Below are 17,896 nucleotides of genomic sequence, written 5' to 3' on the forward strand. Positions count from 1 at the left end.
CATGTTTTAGCTATCATCCAAAAAATACATTCTTCAGTCATATTCAAATCATAATTCAAATCTGACCAGTTTTACTCACCAGTATCAGTGTGACTCAACAACCATGCAGTTATATCCCCACAAATCGTCACTCCATGCGCTTTTGCGCAACCTCCAGGTAATAGAGGATGGAGACTCACCTGAAAGGTATGAGACGTTGATTTGTCGTTCCACTCATTACCTATGGAGCTACTGGCCATGAGTTGCTAGAGAAAGACTTTTCCAGAGGCATTTGTGAGGACCTTGACAGCTTGCTGACAAAAAAACCCCATTCCATACATGTCTGGACTTTTTATGGCACAATAATTAGCTAGCTAGCGATCTGACATTGTGTCAAAACACCTGCGCTACCCTCTTTCATGGGTACATCGTTGACCAAAACCATAACAAACTTTTTTTTGCTTTTATTAATTTACTTTCTCAGTCGTGCGACGAGTCGGTTGGCAAATTAGAGGTATTAGTAGTAGCTGTCAAGAACACAGACAAACACGGTCAAAATCAGGTCAAAGAGGATACACTTTGATGTGCTGGTCAAAATGAGATTAAACTTTAGGATGATTACTTTCTGATGAGCCGTTGCTGTGCTGTTAACGCTAGCTAGCTAGCTCCGCTGAACCGTTTACACTAGCTAGCAACTCCCTTTTGGCTTTGACGACCATAGATGAGCATAACAGATAGGAGATCTACTCTCATTTTACACCCAACCCCGGGCTAATTGATTACAAGATTAGATTAACCATGTAGACCTAATGAGACATGGCAAGTCACTGCTAGCCTACCTACAGGTCCATGAAAAAAAACGTTGGCTGGCTGAAAAATGCCTACAGAATTCAAAAAGTGAGTCCAAAGTTCCATCCATCAACATCCATCCATTACTACAAAATGTGACACGTCGTTACAAAAATATAACAATTTATTGTAGCAAATACATCCCCGTGTGAGCCATGAATAATGATGTGCATGGCCATGACATTACAGTACATACATTAATTTATTTACTTTTTAAATACAGTACATACATTACAACACAAAATAGCACTTGATTTCTATGATGTGGCATATGTAAGGTATGATCTGTGGTATGACTCCATGAGAGCAGTATTATCACAGTTTTAAATATCTTTGGTATAATGACGCTGTATACAATTTGTTTAAAGTGTCAATTTAAACATAAATAACTGAATAACATGACAAATCTAGTTTTGTCATTTTTTTAAATCAGAAGAAGGTTATCATTATTTGAAATCACTGGATCAGGGGAGACTGGTGGAGGTAGAAATCGGAGGATGGGCTTATTGTAATGAATGGAATGGAATGAGGAAAATCAAAAACGATTCCAGCCTCCACTGCTGGAAATATTACAGAATGTACCGCTAGGCTGGTATCTCCATTAGATGAAATCATAACAAGCAATCAACAGGACATCAAGGAGGACACAATACAAACTTGATGCTCATACACTCATGAGGACTGTCTTGTCAGGCTACATGCTAACGACCCACAAAAATATGCAAGTCATTCACAACATGCAAGCTATTGATATACTTTCAATTCAACTTTCAACTTTTGTTATGTTAAGCAACATAGTACTGCCAGCTGAATGTTGTATTTGCTGCCTGTAAAGCAATGTGCCTTCCTACCAGTCACAGCTGCTCTTGAATTCAAGTCGTTCTGGAGCAAGGATCAATCTCAGGCCTCCAGGCGCCATCCACTGGCCATGTTGACACATCAGTTCCCTGTGAGGTTGAGAGTGGCTTGGATCTCTATACATATATTTAGAAATACGGGGGTTTGTGTGAAATTGAACAGCAATAATATACAATGGCATTTCTCAAGCACTTTTTAGAGATGATTAGAAGGTCCAGGAAAGAGGCAGAAAGAAACATAAGTGAAGGAATGTGCAGGAGAGCAGTGTTTTTCAACCCCAGGTCTGTGGACCGCAGCCCATCCTGGATGTTGCTCACAGGTCCCCAAGATGGTTGGTTAACACCCATTTAGTCACAACACCCAGCAAGTATTAGTTTTAATAGAAGCAGTCCTACAAAAAGAAGCTGGTCGGTTCCTGGGCCAAAAAAAAAAAACTTGCCAATCCCAGTGGAGAAATAGTGGCCGTGGCCAAGGCCAAGCATGTCACTTACCTGGCTGAGAGATAGGGCTTGTGTCCCAATAGTCTGGTCTCTATTCCTTGCATCCTCACCTTAGGTTCCTCCCCATAGATATTCTCCTCCTATGCTTTTTTAAAAGGAACGAAACAAGGAAAGAAGAATGTAGACGATTCTCAGCCAGGGAGTGATGGTAGGATTGTGCAAGTTTGGACATGGGGGGCCTTGATGTACATTTTGCTGCTTTCCAGCAGATGGTGCTGTGATTCCAAACATTGGGTTATGAGTTATTACTTTTTTTTTATAACAAAGAATAATCAACTATCATAGACGTTTTGTTATTCTTTCCTGATCTATGCACTTGGGCCAAGCAAAAACTTAAAAACAAAGATCTTCTGCGTTTGTAATTCCTTTTTGCTGGGTGATAATTGTTGGCTCCCAGGCAGTTGTGGACTGGTGACCAGCAAATTGCGCACTGTGCGCAGAGTTGATGCCCGCAAATACGCTCGCCCAGACACCCAAGTGAAGATTTTACGCAAGACTTTTCGCGGGTTGAATGACAGACACCACTGGGCGGAAAACGAGATGAGTATAAAAGTTGACTCGTCCGAGTTGTAGTTACCAGTTTAGATATTTGATCTAGCTGTGACACGTGAACGAGTCACTCGTAGAAACCGACGTTATTGGATTTGTTAACGTTGTTGCGTGGTCGAGGGAGTTTTGCCCCTGCCTCTCCCTCTGCTTGCTACCCCAGCGTCAGCTGAAGCTTGCAAGGCAAGCGCGACAGAAATACTCCGAAAAATGCCTCCCATCGACAATGACACCGGGCGGAAAGAAATCAAATCTCGAATACAGGAGCTTATTGACTCAAATCCAGTAGTTGTATTCAGTAAAAGCTACTGTCCGTTCTGTGTGAAGGTAAGTGTAAATAGTTGAATGGTTTTTCATGGTACTCTATCTAGCTAGCTAGTTAAGCCAAGCTGTCTAGCTACCAACTCAGCACGGCACTGGTAGTACAGTACAGTACTACTACTAGTAGTACGCCGCTTGCTAGCGTTTGCGCTGAATAGGTAAAGTCTGTAACTCTGTATTCTTGAACAACGTAGATAGCTAGAAACAGTGCTTTAAATCGCAAACAAGTTATCACACTGGTTAGCTATGCAGCACAACTAACGTAAGCTAGTAGTAGTAAGTGAGCGTTCTGTCTGAATTATCTGCTGACAACATTGGCCTGTTGCTTAAGTTGGCTAGCTTTAAGCCTTTAGCTATCATCACCAGTTCTAACCAGTGCGATGTGAACTAGTTAGCCTAGCAGTAAAAAGCCATTCTGCCATTTAAATATTTGGCATACAGCCTGACATTTGTCTGGTAAACTGGGAGTTTGGGCTGGGGTAAAATAACCAAACCATTAGCTGGTTACAAGAGATGACGTGAGATCAATATTACTGTCCATAGAGCTAATGATAAAAGATGGTTTAAAAGTCTATCATTGGGTATTCTTTTTTGTCTTTATGAATTGCCAATAGGCAGCAGAAAAAAACATACAGATTGCACATTTAAAACATTCCTTGTCGCTACTCATTTAGTGGGCTACGCATACAATTGAAACTACTACCAGTATATGATTAGAGTCTAACATAATTCAAGTATTTTTTTGTGGTCTGCTTTTCAGGTGAAGGATCTTTTTAAGGAGTTGAATGTGAAGTGCAATGTGGTGGAGTTGGATTTAATTGGTAAGAAAAAGAATAACATGTTGTGAGTGGTTTGCATAGCTGTAATGGATGGTTGTGAAGATATTTTGAGTTCATGAGGTTAGCGATAAGCAAGGTGCTTTTGTTTGTTTTCAAGTAGATAAGATCAATTTGCCATAGTTAAGTTGACCATGAGTTAAGGGTCCTCATGGAATGGTCTTTTGTCCCAGTTTAAAGTTCAAGATGCCTTGTGTAATACTGGACCATCACCTTCAGGAAATGTATACTGGTTAGTTCTGCATAGTCATGCTGTTTAATCAATGCTGATTATTTCTATCCCTAGTGCAAGGGTGATATCCAAACCATAAAATAACTTGGACCATTCATATTTGCATGTAACTTTAGTATGTTCACTTTCAGACCCCAAAATCAGTATAGGCTAGGGATGGTTATTTTAAAATAATAAAAAAAGTTCCCTAAACTCAGTTTATCATGATGGGTTGAATGAAACATATAAAGGCCAATTGGATGTCCCCTCCACAGATGAACATTGTTGTCCAAGCCAAGATGTTTTACCACAGAATGCATAGTAAACTGTAGCTATGGGCCTTCATGAAATGTGCTGAGTCACTCCCTGGACATATCTTGGCAGCGCACCATATCTCTCTGTATCTCTCTCTCTCTCTCACACACACACACACACACACACTTTCATGCTTGGCCATTTTATCTCTCATCAGTCACAGCTGCTTTTGTGTAAATACACAATGAGCACATAACTATTACTCTGTTAATTACACTAGGAAATCAGAAATTGTATTTACACATGGTGTGTTTGTTTGAAGAACATACTCTTAAGTACAATTATATAAACAGCATGTTGGTTTTGGCACATATTCCACACTATTGAGAACTATGAAGATATGAAAGGAAAGGTGGAATGACTGGCTAAATTGTGTGTGAATTGATCCACTCTTCTAACATCTAATTGTTATATAGAGGATGGATCCAACTATCAAGAACTGCTGCTTGAGATGACTGGACAGAAAACTGTCCCCAATGTCTTCATCAACAAGACTCACATCGGTGGCTGTGACAAAACAATGCAGGTAAGGATCAGTGGAGATTTTAGAATCCACTTAATTGAAATTTCTCAAATTTTCTCTAATTTGAACTCGCTTATTTCCTTAATTGACATTTGTGAGCATTTCAAAGTTTCTCAAAATCTTACATTTTGTTGAAGGAATGTTTGTTACAGGTTGATGCCGTGTTTCCTCCTTGTATTTTAGAGTGAGATAAATGATGCAAACCTGTAACTGAAACCTGTTTTGCTGCTCTGTAATAGAATAGAATAGTCTTTGTCCACTTGCCAGAAGCAAGGATTGCGTTAACCTATTTGTTTATATAGCGATTTACATAAAAATAGCAGTCCCTGGTCCCTCTCGCATTGAAACTCAATCAGCTCTTCATTTTGTTTTTGGTCTTTAGAACACTGGTTGTGACTTGCATACGGTGGCCCTTTGCCAGCATCACACAATGGTGTATATTTTGAAACTGCCAACACGTCCTCCTGGAGTGTGATGGTGCAACGCAACATTACCACATGTGCTGTCCTCATAGAACACTCTGGGCAACATGAATGGCATTGTTATAATACAGCAGTAGTAATACAATGTATGTGTGGGAGTCGTTCCTGCAGCATTTTGTCCTTTTGCCCACCATCTTAGAAGTTACTGTTGTGATATCTTGGTTGGTTATGGCTAGCACCATGGATACTCAGCCCTCTCTCTTCCCCCCCCCAGGCTCACAAAGATGGCGTCATACAGCAGATGCTGTGTGGGGAGAACGAGGTCTACGACTACGACCTCATCGTCATCGGGGGTGGCTCGGGAGGCCTGGCTTGCTCAAAGGTGAGAGCCGCGTATCAGAACAGATCTACAAACAAGCACAACCTCTGATCTCTTGACGTATAGTGTAGTGTGGAGGATTGACCTTCTGAGACACCCAGAAGGCGTAAATAATATATCAAGGCTACAAATTCTGATTTGAGAATCAATGCATGACCTGGGCTAGTTAAAGTCATTGTCTAAATTATGTTTTATAAATGTATGTGGCACTGTTTTGCTTCTATTTGGCGTAGGAAGCAGCCATGCTTGGGAAGAAGGTGATGGTGCTGGACTATGTGGTGCCCACGCCAAAAGGCAACACCTGGGGTAAGGTGACACTTGGCAAATAAGTTCTTGAATAAGCCTATATATCTATGATATCTTGAAGTGAAGTGGCATGTTTCCCACCCTGAGAAGAATGGTTGAAAGTTGCATTAGTGACTTATTTAGACAGAGACAGTTGGATTCTTTGTACTACCTATGTTTCCTTGTTGTCCAAATAAAGTGTTGAGATTAATGTGCGTGTCCACGTCTTGGCCAGGTCTGGGGGGCACGTGTGTGAATGTGGGCTGCATCCCCAAGAAGCTGATGCACCAGACGGCCCTCCTGGGGATGGCCGTGCAGGACGCCCGCAAGTTTGGCTGGGAGTTTGAGGAGTCCGGTAAGGGGGTGGACATGGTCATGTGGGTCAAAGGTCAACTGGAAGATGAAGAGATGTGCAATTGTAAAATTTCTTAGGAAATTGTTTTGTAAACTGATAGATTGACTACTTTAGAATATAAACTTAAAGACTGTTGAACTCTCAATCTGCTGCACAAGCTTTTTCAAGACCAGTCTCTTTTCAGTCCTATGTCCTTGTTTTTCAATAGTATATAGCCCCAGAGTAACGATCTCAACTTTTTAGCACCAAACCATTCTTAATGTTTTCACCTGTGAATTAAGAAGTGTACTTAATGGCTATAAAGTACAAATGGTTTGACTTTATTTGGAACTGCTAATCTTGGCGTGTGTTGTGGTTATCATTGTTGACGCTGTCATTCTCTGGTTTAGTGAAGCACAACTGGGAAACAATGAAGACGGGGGTGAACAACTACATTGGCTCCTTAAACTGGGGCTACAGGGTAGCACTGCGCGACAAGAACGTCAACTACGTCAACTCCTACGCAGAGTTCCTCGAGCCCCATAAAATCAAGGTCAGCAGCCTAGCCTAACCGCCGTTATGCTTCTAATGGGCACTACACCAATATTATCTTTTTTACTTAACCCTCTAGACCACATAACGGCCCTCAACGGCCTTTCTATATTTTACTAGAGTGCCTGCAGACAGCCGTCACTTTCACTCATACAATAAAGTAATTTAAGCATACAATACTTAAAACATTTTTAACATTTGATTGGAATAAACATAGGTTGTCATAGGAAAAATTGTCACATAATGACGATACTGCACCAATTGATTGATAGCCATACCATCTCATAGTGGTATAGGATTTGACAAATTGTGTAGGCTATTCTGATATGAAAATAAAGTTTAGCCTCATCTTTAACAGTAAATTAACGTGTAGTTGATGTTTATCCTTAGATTTTGAGTTATTCACCATTATTTCAGGCATTAGAGAAATATAATAATTGAATGCAAAACCCCTGCTGGTATGTTCTAGAATTCTATTGGGGAGCTAGAGGGTTAAAATGGAAATGGAAACCATGCTTATGGTAATGGAAATTTTGCATTAGATTCTTGGCTTTACATAACCAACCAAACCAAAATAATTCCGACAGACTCCACCCACACATCCCAGTCACATTGCTTAACCAAGCAGACAGGTTTAAGGTTATGTTGTTATTTTGCCATGGTAACTCGTACAGGACTCTAGGGCGGTGTGGCGTTTATACTCCTTGGCTTTTGATTGTTCACCATAGAGGAACATCATCTGTTCCTCCTTTGCCTGCAGGCGACGACTAAGCGAGGGAAGGAGGCCTTCCATACGGCGGCCAAATTTGTCCTGGCGACAGGCGAACGGCCCCGTTACCTGGGCATCCCCGGAGACAAAGAGTATTGCATCACTAGGTGTGTTACCAACACACACACACACACACACACACACACACACACACACACATACACATACAAGCATCCCTGAAGACCAAGTACGTAGCGGGCTTTAACCTCAATTACACTGACTTCCACTGAGGGGAAAGCCTTGTCTACAGCTCATTATTGCACAGTGATGTGCAATATTGAGGAACAAGCGATTTGGATATATGGATGGGTTTTTTGACATTTCATCTGAGCCTGTGCTCTGTAAGCTCTCCCATCTCTCTCTTTCTTACACTCACACACACACACTCTTTTTCTCTCTCTCTCTCTCTCTCTCGACTCTCCCTGAGTAAGCTCCAGTCTCTCATTTTCCCCACAGGAGGACTTGTCTCTAGGCACTCATTTCATAGGCATATAATCCCCCATCTGTCTAAGCGCAGGTTTATCTAAGATAGTGGTGCAGTGTTGCTAACCCACATGACATAGGTGTAGGCCTTTGTGACCACCCCTCTACCTCCCCTTTAAAGGCAGATTCTTATGTAGATGTTGTATTATGACTAAACAACAAAGTCTGAAGAGAGTGGCTGAATTTCGGGGGTCATACTTTTAAAAGCATTCTGGGTTTATTCCAAATGCACTCTACTCTGGCTGACCTTCTGCTCTTTGTATGCGTGTGTTCGTTCCTCTCTATAGCGATGACCTGTTCTCGCTGCCCTATTGCCCCGGCAAGACCCTGGTGATCGGGGCGTCCTACGTGGCACTGGAGTGCGGGGGTTTCCTGGCGGGCCTGGGACTAGACGTGACGGTCATGGTACGGTCCATCCTTCTGAGGGGTTTCGACCAGGAGATGGCCAACCGTGCTGGTGAGCACATGGAGGAGCATGGGGTCAAGTTCCTTCGGAAGCACGTCCCAGTCAAGGTGAAAAGATTAAACATGCGCCCTTTAAACATTCCTCAGCTGTCAGTTAAGGAGACAGTTAAGGAGGTTCATAACTTTTTATGACTTGTTAAATGCCTTGGGTGAATTGCTCAGTCGTCATCAGGGAAGTTATGTAATGTCTCGCCATGGGAAGAGTTCAACCCCTGCCACCAGTTTGAACCAAACTGTTAAGGACATTGTCATGTATGTTTACTGAATGCAAAACTTGTGTGGTTCAAAGAAACACAATATGGTTTGCCTGGAAGACTTCTATTTGGATTACACTTACTTTTATTTATTTGTATGTGTGTGTCAGGTGGAGGAGCTTGAGGCCGGAACTCCGGGAAGGCTGAAGGTTACAGCCAAGTCTACAGAGAGTGACGAGATCTTCGAGGGAGAATACAACACCGTACGAATGAACATCTCCCTAACCCCCAATAGAACAGCGTTGTGTCATCCAATCTGGCATTGACTGCGTGAAATGAACCAGTAACTTTGGATAAAAGTCCTTAGGAATATTATGCCATCAACATTGAACTCACTGCAGGCCTCATAACATACAACAGGGTTGTGAAATGATCTTATTTTTGGATTTTTGCATTTGTCAAATATATTGTGGTCCAATATGTAACTAGTATGTAGGTACTGTTGTTTTATATGAGCTGAATCTGACTTCCTAGCCAGAAACCTTATCATTAAGCAGGTGACTTCCTTGTCCTCCTTCAGGTGCTGGTAGCTGTGGGTCGTGACGCATGCACCACTAAGATCGGTCTGGATCAAGCTGGGGTCAAAGTCAACCCCAAGTACGTTTCCTCAATTCTCTCTCTCTCTCTCTCTCTCTCTGTTCCTTCTCTTTTATTCACCAAGGAGACACAGGAACGGGAGGTGTGTCTGTACCTTTAAGACTCCACAGTCATAGTGATTCAGCACTATTGCCACCCCACGGCTCACCACAGGGGGGAGTGTGTGTGTGTGTGTGTGGCACCACCATGTGTGCACTTCACTTTGGGACACCAGTGTCTGAAGTGTTTTGGCTTCTTAATACATGAATGGAATTGGGGATGCAGCCATTAACATTGGGGTTTCACTCTGAATGGGTGAGCCCTACAGAAGGCATTGGGCCATAAGGATTAAAAAGCGCATGAGCCAGGCTTAAGAGTGTGCTCTGAGTCCTATGCCTCAGTCACATGACCCCACTAGCATTTCCAGGGGTCATCACACAGCTTAAGATGCACTGAGTTGGAGGGGGCCTCCCTTAGGTTGAGCTACATTAGCCGAGGTGGTTATTTATGCTAGTTTATAATGCAGAATAATGAATAGCCATTAAATTGCTAATTATTTGCACGAGACTTGAATTGTTATTATAATGTGATATCCCCTGGCTATTCATGCTCCAATAGACTGAAATGATTGTGTGTATTTAGACAAGGCACAACCTGTTCTAAAACAAACCTGCAACCTCATGAGAGATGTGTCGGATTACACAAACACACGGCTCATCATTTGCAATAATGTCTGTCATTGGTGACTTATCATCCTCATCTCCATTGCTCACTGAGGAGCGTTTGCAATTAGCCTAACCTTTGTATCACCCATGATGAGAGATACAATTAGTCTCACCCGGTCCTGTTCTTCTGATCATGACTTTTCAGTTTGTCACTATCAGATGTTGTGATGTAATGCACTGTGAAGTTGCAGTGCAAACGGAGCAGTAAGCTGAACAGATCAGCCCATGTGTTTTTAAAAGAAACGGAAGATGTTGGTGTGAAGGCACAATCTCTCACTACATCAAATTCAGTGTGACGCCAGCTTTTTTGTTTTGTTTTTGTGACTGAACAATGAATTCTATAAAATCTCTTAACACTAAAAAACTACAGTTACAGTCGAACACAGCACCTCTTCACTGACCCCCGCACCTGAACGTCTATACATTCCCAGTCCTTCTCCTTTACTCCCCCTCTCAATTTCTCCCTCTCCCCACAGGAATGGTAAAATCCCAGTGAACGACGAAGAGCAGACCAACGTGCCGCATATCTACGCCATCGGAGACATCCTGGAGGGCAAGTGGGAGCTGACGCCCGTGGCCATCCAGGCCGGCAAGCTGTTGGCACGCCGACTCTTTGCCGGAGGCTCTCTCAAGGTAACCTGACCACCTGCAGGTTCACATACTTGTATCTAGAGACCATGGAACTTCTCCAATAGTTTGGGGTAGTTCACTAGCTCTGCCACCCCTTGTGCCTTTTAAAATGATTGAAGTCAATGTTTTTTCAAGAACATGATGTTGGCAGCCTTAGATGTTGCTCTGCAGAGCATGAGTTCTTTTGATTTAGGAACAATCTTGGATACACACATTATTTTCTGTATCCTCTATCATCATACTATAACCTGTTCTGATTGAGCTCAGTCTGTCCAAACAAACTGCAGATGTATGACCACCTGTTATTTCTGTTACTTTTTATTTATCCATCTGTTCTTGTTCTCTCCATGGAATGTAGTGTTGAGTACTGAGTTAAGCGCTATACATTTCAGACAGGATGGCTTTATGTTATACGCCTTTACGACTGCTCGTCAGCCTCCATTGTTAATTAACCGCGGTTTAACGTTGTCATTTCCAGTGTGACTACGTGAACGTGCCCACCACGGTGTTCACCCCCCTGGAGTACGGCTCCTGTGGGCTTCCTGAAGAGAAGGCTATGGAGCTGTATGGCCAGGACAACTTGGAGGTGAGACACACACACACACACACTCTCTGTTCCACTCTCATATGAATTATTCATGCTGGGATGGATATCAAGTGACATTGAACACGTCACCTGTTAATGAACTCACCAGCTCTTCACTGAACAGCTATATAGAACAGCTATATAGAACAGCTATATAAGACAGTATTCACAACCCAGTGAGGTGTGCTTTCTGATGTTTTGTTGTTTGTATGTATGTTTTTGTAGTGATATAACTCGCAGGTTAACTGTGTGGGTGCTTGTGTTTTATCTTTTATCAAGTATGTCTGTCAATCATTAAGAACATCAGCGTGCATGTTAGAGTTGACCTTAATGCATGTCCCTCCTACCTGTGTAGGTGTACCACAGTCTGTTCTGGCCTCTGGAGTTCACCGTCCCAAACAGGGACAACAACAAATGCTACTCCAAGATCATCTGCAATAAACTGGACAATGTAAGATCATGCATCTCAACTGACTGGGGCTACCCGTTTTGTACACATCACAGACTTACTAATTACTAGACAAAGCTGTAATGGCGTCTCCCTATGAATGTCTGTGGAATGTTGTCATGAAGGCATCAGCTGAAAATGTTGCCTTTTTGGACGATGCCGTCCTTGTTGCGTTTTTCTTTTGGCCGATTTAAGAAGGGCGTTCATGTCTCCAGTGCTACATGATGCTATAAATCTGTAAACGTAGAAGGTTTGTTTGAGTACAAAGAATCTGGCATAGTGTCTTTTTATTTAGTCTGTTTGACATGTAATTTTACAATTGGATGGTATCAGGGAGATGACTTCATCGGCTGGACTCGTTGGCTGATAAGAATGAGAAAGCGCGCCGTCTACTAAAATTGCAGCTTGATAGTACAGATACTGCTATTTATCTTGTCTTTTTTCTAGGGAAATACAATGCTCTAATTTGTCTCTAGCCAAGAGGCTATGTTAACCTCTCCTCCTCTCTCTCTCTGTTTGCAGGACCGCGTGATTGGGTTCCACTACCTGGGTCCCAACGCCGGAGAGGTGACGCAGGGCTATGGGGCGGCCATGAAGTGTGGCCTGACCAAAGAGCAGCTTGACAACACCATTGGCATCCATCCCACCTGCGCTGAGGTAAATGCCCTCATTTACTCCCCTTTGTGGATCTGATAGGTTGCCTTTGTTCACTGGATGGATAGCTAAACTAAAACTATATATATATATATATATATATATATAAGTCACTCTGCCTAACCTAATGACAATGTAGGGTAAAGTGACAGACATTTTCCTTATCTCCTCCAGATCTTCACCACCATGGAGGTGACCAAGAGCTCAGGCGGCGAGATCACCCAATCAGGCTGCTGAGGTTAAACCCTGCTTGTTTAGCGGGCTGTCCTATCCTCCATCTTAGATTTCTCCATCTCTCTCTCTCTCCCTCCCTCTAGCCTTTCAACTCTGTGTGAACATGGCCCTCTCAGATTCTAGACAACCAATCATTTCTCAGGAAAACCAACAAGATGATGGGGGGGGGGGGGAGAATTCTCAACTTACAAAACCACTCAATGGGAATAGGGGTGGGGGGGAGTGTAAACTGTGGGTCACTGTTTATCATTTGAGCCAAAAATGCACTGAGGGGACCTGTAGCACAGATATGAGGTGATTGTGAGGATATGAGGAGGTGAGGTGATTTACTATGGGACAGCCTGCTAAACAGCGGGGTTACTCTGCTGATGTTTTTAAAAGGTGCCTTGTGTGTGTCTTTCTCAGAGGAGCACCACATCTCTGTATGTAAGTGCTGTTTTTGACGTTCTGGCCCGTAACCTTTTTTACTGAGGTGGGCTAGGACTGATGTTCCTCTTTTGAAGGCACCAAGGGTGTACCTAACCCTTCGTCCAACTCCCCAACATGAAACATTTCACACACACACACACATACACATATACACACACATACACACTCATGTATGAAGACTCCTGGAGTATAACAGATGGTAACTGCTGGCACACGACTGGAGTTTGACTGAATGGACATAATGCTCTGAACTGTCTGATCCAGTGGGTGGCTGAAATGCACCGTCGGTGTACTTGGTAGAAGTGAAATATTATGTCTAACATGTTATCTTTCCTTTTGTTATCATGTCTCTTTTCTGTCAAGCCATCAACATTCCAGGCATTATTTCTCTTCAAAAAATGTATTTGACATTCTAGTCATTGAGGTTTATGTGTGGCAATAGAAATTTGTTTTCTCAACATCTCTCATTGTATTGCTCAACCTTGCTGCTTCTCTATGTCGGGGGTTGTCAGCCTTAGATTAAAGACAACTCTCAGTTCAAACTTCTACCAAAGTGTTAACCAAAAAAGGTGCATGCTGTCGAGAAGTCAAGAGAACAGAGCTGGGTAATGTTGTCACCATCAGATACCACTCACATCTGGGAAGTATTTGACAATTAAGGTCAGGATCAATGAGTTAGCAAGCTAATGATATCCCTAAACATCTCTGTACTTCCTTGTAAGTTAAAGACATATTTTAATCAGGCATGGTATTACTCACATGGCCACTTTTACTCTCTTTCTAACCATAAAATATTTGAGTGTTTATCAAAGTTAGCTGGCAAAGTCCTTGATCCTGCTCTGTCATTCAGAGCTATGGTGTGTGCTGCTCCTTCGGAATTCACTTTCAGTTAAACCGTTAGACTTTGATGAATGAATACATTTACAAAACATGGATTGTACTGAATGTTCTTGTCCTTAGAGAAATTGGTTCCGAACGTTTTAAGGGGAGAATTAAATTTAAGCTTATTTGTATCGGTTTGATCTTGCTGTTTGTTTGCCTCTGCGTTATGTGTATGTAAGATGTATCCAATCCTTTAGAGCACAGTATTTATGAGAAAATTCCTACTGAAACTACTGTCGTTGAGCAGTGACACGACTGCTTCACTGGTATCATATCACTGTTTCTAGTTATCTTTCAAGACTTAAATAAAAGTTATGTAAAAGTTGGTTATGGTGGTGTCATCTTTGATTTCTCACTAAAATGTTGAATGCATGTTTTATTTATAATTTGGTTCTGACTATAACAGTTTAGGCCCTATTTAAAGGTTGTATTTAGGGCCTGGAGCGTTTTGTGGTTAGGGAAAACCTCTGGCTCTTTGAAGTATTCAAGCTATTCTCATGACGCCAGACATGTAAGTATGGCAGGTTTACGGGAAAGAACAGGGAAGTTGATGGTGAGCATGGGTTCCTAAGCAACCTGCTTTTTAATTTCCTGAGAAAAGGAGTTAAGAGTCCAACAACTAGAGGTTGGTGTTAATAGCGTCTTATCAGGCTGCCGTGACTTCCGTTTTTCCTGGAAAGGCGCAGCATTGCACAATGAACGCTATCAGTGCAGGGAATAGGAGGAGTGATTAATGATGTAAATGTCTTGTTGCCAATCATACTTAGCTTAATTTCAGTAAGTTAAGTATATCTGCATTTAAACGGAGATACTTTTTTCAGGTGATTGAAATGACCGGTTCTCATCTTTATTCTCCACATTTGCCCTGAAAACTTCCCTTCACAAAATGGTAATCTTCCAGCGGCCTGTTAAATAATTATGAGATCATTATTAGATTATTTGGGGCATCTGTATTCAGTGCCCACGTCGGTACAGTGGATCAAACCAGTCTGTTGAAGTAGGCACGCATTCATTTTCCCTACATCAGAGGAGGGGGATGGAAAACCAGTAACACGTTTCCTTTCTGTGTGTTTAATTATTTCTATAGAGCTATTCAGATATGTCTCTAGTGTAAGTGGCGGTCATGATCAAATGAGGGGAGACTGGTGTGAAGCTTTTGTTTGCTTTAGTGGGTCTGTCCTTTGCTCAGATGTGTAAACGGTGTCACCTGCACTGGCTGCCATGACAACTCTGGCCCTTATGAATTTTAATCTTACTTTGGTCAAGCAGTTTCATTTAATCAATCTCCTGGAAATATGATTCAACTATATCACCAGTGTTTATCATTCTAATGAGGGCCTTTCAAACAGTAGTTGGATATTCATCGTATTTGCCGCCTTTTCCTCAGATTGTGCAAAAGTGTTATGTAATTCAAGACATTAGAGTGAAGGAAAATGTTGCAACTTAAAGGTTAGTGAAAGTTAGTGTAAAATGGGAGTGAATCAAGACCCAAGAGCAATTAAGTCTGTTGGGTACAGTGGCGGTCCAGTGGTCCATGGCCTACATGTGTGTCCATGTCGGCATGGGTTTGAATCCGGCCCATGCCCTGCTAACATGCCCCCTCATCCTTACTTACCTGTCTATCTTCACTGTCTCTATCCGATAAAAAATATAAGAGTGAGACTGCCCCGCTCAAAAATAACCTTAAAAAAAGTCTATTGTGTACTTTTTGATGAGATCTGAAAATGGTTTTGTTTTGAATGTAACATTGTTTTGTAGAACAAAGTCCTTCTTGACAACTCTATAAGGTAGTGTATGATTGCAAAAGTGAGACACAAAACCACATAGTAACCATTTTGACCTCCTCTTTATCTTCCCCTATGCCCTTTGTTTAGCAAGAAAGCAGGAAATGCAACCAAAGCTTGGTAGATAAAGTGACCTCAAACTTTGCATGCTCTATGATTGAGTTACCAGAGAAGTTCTGACATCTCCTGTTTTAACACATGATGTGCTATCAACGAGAAGTCAAATTTTATCCCTGCCTTGCAAACAATGACTCTATAGTTTCAGCAGTCCCGGGGGGGTTGAGGTAGTGACGGTTGAGTGTGTGTGTGTGGGGGGGGGGGGGTCAGTTGAGCAGTCTTGTGGGTACAAACTGTTCCGGAGCCTGTTGGATCTCTGGTAATATTGGACTTGGATTTGAAGACTTCCTTGAGCAGAAACTGAGTCATGCATCAGGTCTCAGAATGACTGGACTGATCAAAAGTCATTGACTATGAGTCATTGGACAGTATTTTTCCTGCCCCTCCTCTGCTCTTCCATGCTGTGCTCACCCAGGCCATTGATGTAGCATGTGAGCTCAACACTGCGCCCTGCTGATGACTTCCAGACATGCTCAGCCTGAACAACTTGCCATAGTGCACAGTACAGCACAATAAAACAATAAGAATAGATTATAGCTGAATCTGCCTGACATTAAGTACTGTAACAGTACTTCAAGAGTCATTTGCAGCACATTTTGTTTTGTAAAGAGTTGTGTTGCATCAGAAGGAGGTTTATAAAGTATTTTTTAACAAGAAGCCAACCTAGGAGTTTTTCTGCTTCACATTTCTTCACCTTTCCGTGAAGCACACTTCCTGATGCACTTCTGCACTTCCGCACATTGATTTAAAAGCATATGAGTGGTTTCCACTAGCTCTCCTACCATGCAGGAGAAGGATGGAGAAAAGGGATACCATCCATTTCTTGACACAGGCAAGTGTCAAGCCTGGCCAAGGGAGACTAGTTCAAGTGTCAAGGAGTCAATGTGTCCAATTTCAATAATCCTCTATCACTGTAAAAGGACAGTAAAGCTGGGTGTGTACTTCTTGGGGAAACTAAGTTTGCTGGGTTTGTACAAACACAATGATGTAGAGGTAGACTTTCTGAAAACCCCTTTATGAATGTGAATGTGAGCAATTGCCAGTTGCTTAGTACACTAATAAAAAGTACACCACAGATAATAATGAGAGAGTTATTAGCCAGGAAGATGAGGTTTTGTTTGTACAGTATCATCTTTATCTATCTTTTATAGTTTTATCATTGTCCAATAGGAGGCAGCACAGTCTCACAAATCCCAGTTTTTGGTCATATTACTCATGCCTCTTAGGAGTATCGATGATGTAAGCATGTTTCATTTCAACAGATCCATCTTGACTTGAGTGACCAATACATAGACTCTAGTAGTCTATTTTCCATATACAGTAACCAGACAGAGCATAGCACCACTCGACAGTTCCAAAATGGTCAATATACCCTTCCCATGCCCCCTTAAGGTATCTAAATGTACCGCTTGAAGGTCAACAACAGGCTGATTTTACAACTTTGCTGGCTCAAGAGACAGATTATTGGAGTAGTAAAACAAACCTGAACAGAGACTAAACCAGTCACCATATTTTGACTCCTGTTGAGTTTGTTATTGTTGTTCATCCCATTTTATGTGTTTGGAAACATGAATTCATAAGAATGGCTTCAGATTGCTGCTCTGTCTGGGAACATGGTGTTCCCCATAAACAAATGTACCCTCCTCCTCCTCTGGAGAAAATCTGTTTGCAGTGAACCCTCTGAGCCAGAGCAGGATTTTAGAGGAGGAGGAGGACGAGGCGGGGTGCATCAGGGAGTTAGGGAGTGTGTGAGCTCATACATGTGAGTTCACAAGCCTTGGACTAGTGTCAAGCACACAGAGAGTGACCATGCCAGTGTTGTCTCTGTGTATGTCTTCATCCTCTTTCACACACATAAACCACGGAGGAAGAGACATGGAGGACATCAAACAACTGGTAGAAGGAAGACACTTATGCTCCACATGGTTATGGGTTTTCTAGTCTGACCAA

At 42.2% G+C, this 17,896-nt stretch overlaps 1 protein-coding gene across 1 annotated transcript; it reads left to right on the plus strand.

Moving 5' to 3' along the window:
* Positions 1-2,681: 2,681 nt before the first annotated feature.
* txnrd3 (thioredoxin reductase 3) lies at positions 2,682-14,371 on the plus strand. Its single transcript, XM_083669229.1, has 16 exons — positions 2,682-3,059; positions 3,814-3,874; positions 4,832-4,941; positions 5,635-5,742; positions 5,973-6,045; positions 6,260-6,379; positions 6,769-6,911; positions 7,671-7,786; positions 8,450-8,675; positions 8,992-9,084; positions 9,402-9,478; positions 10,659-10,815; positions 11,291-11,398; positions 11,754-11,849; positions 12,369-12,503; positions 12,675-14,371. The coding sequence occupies exons 1-16, from the start codon at positions 2,943-2,945 to the stop codon at positions 12,735-12,737; spliced, it is 1,803 nt and encodes a 600-aa protein (XP_083525355.1). The 5' UTR covers positions 2,682-2,942; the 3' UTR covers positions 12,738-14,371.
* The last annotated feature ends 3,525 nt before the right edge of the window (positions 14,372-17,896 follow it).

The sequence above is a fragment of the Argentina silus genome (genome assembly GCF_951799395.1).
Source record: "Argentina silus genome assembly, chromosome: 4".
Taxonomy (NCBI): Eukaryota; Metazoa; Chordata; class Actinopteri; order Argentiniformes; family Argentinidae; genus Argentina; species Argentina silus.

Coding starts and splice junctions, on each gene's coding strand:
- txnrd3 (XM_083669229.1), top strand. CDS start 2,943: ATGCCTCCCATCGACAATGACACCGGGCGGAAAGAAATCAAATCTCGA. Junction 9,479..10,658: donor GGGGTCAAAGTCAACCCCAA/GTACGTTTCCTC, acceptor CTCTCCCCACAG/GAATGGTAAAATCCCAGTGA. Junction 12,504..12,674: donor TCCATCCCACCTGCGCTGAG/GTAAATGCCCTC, acceptor TATCTCCTCCAG/ATCTTCACCACCATGGAGGT.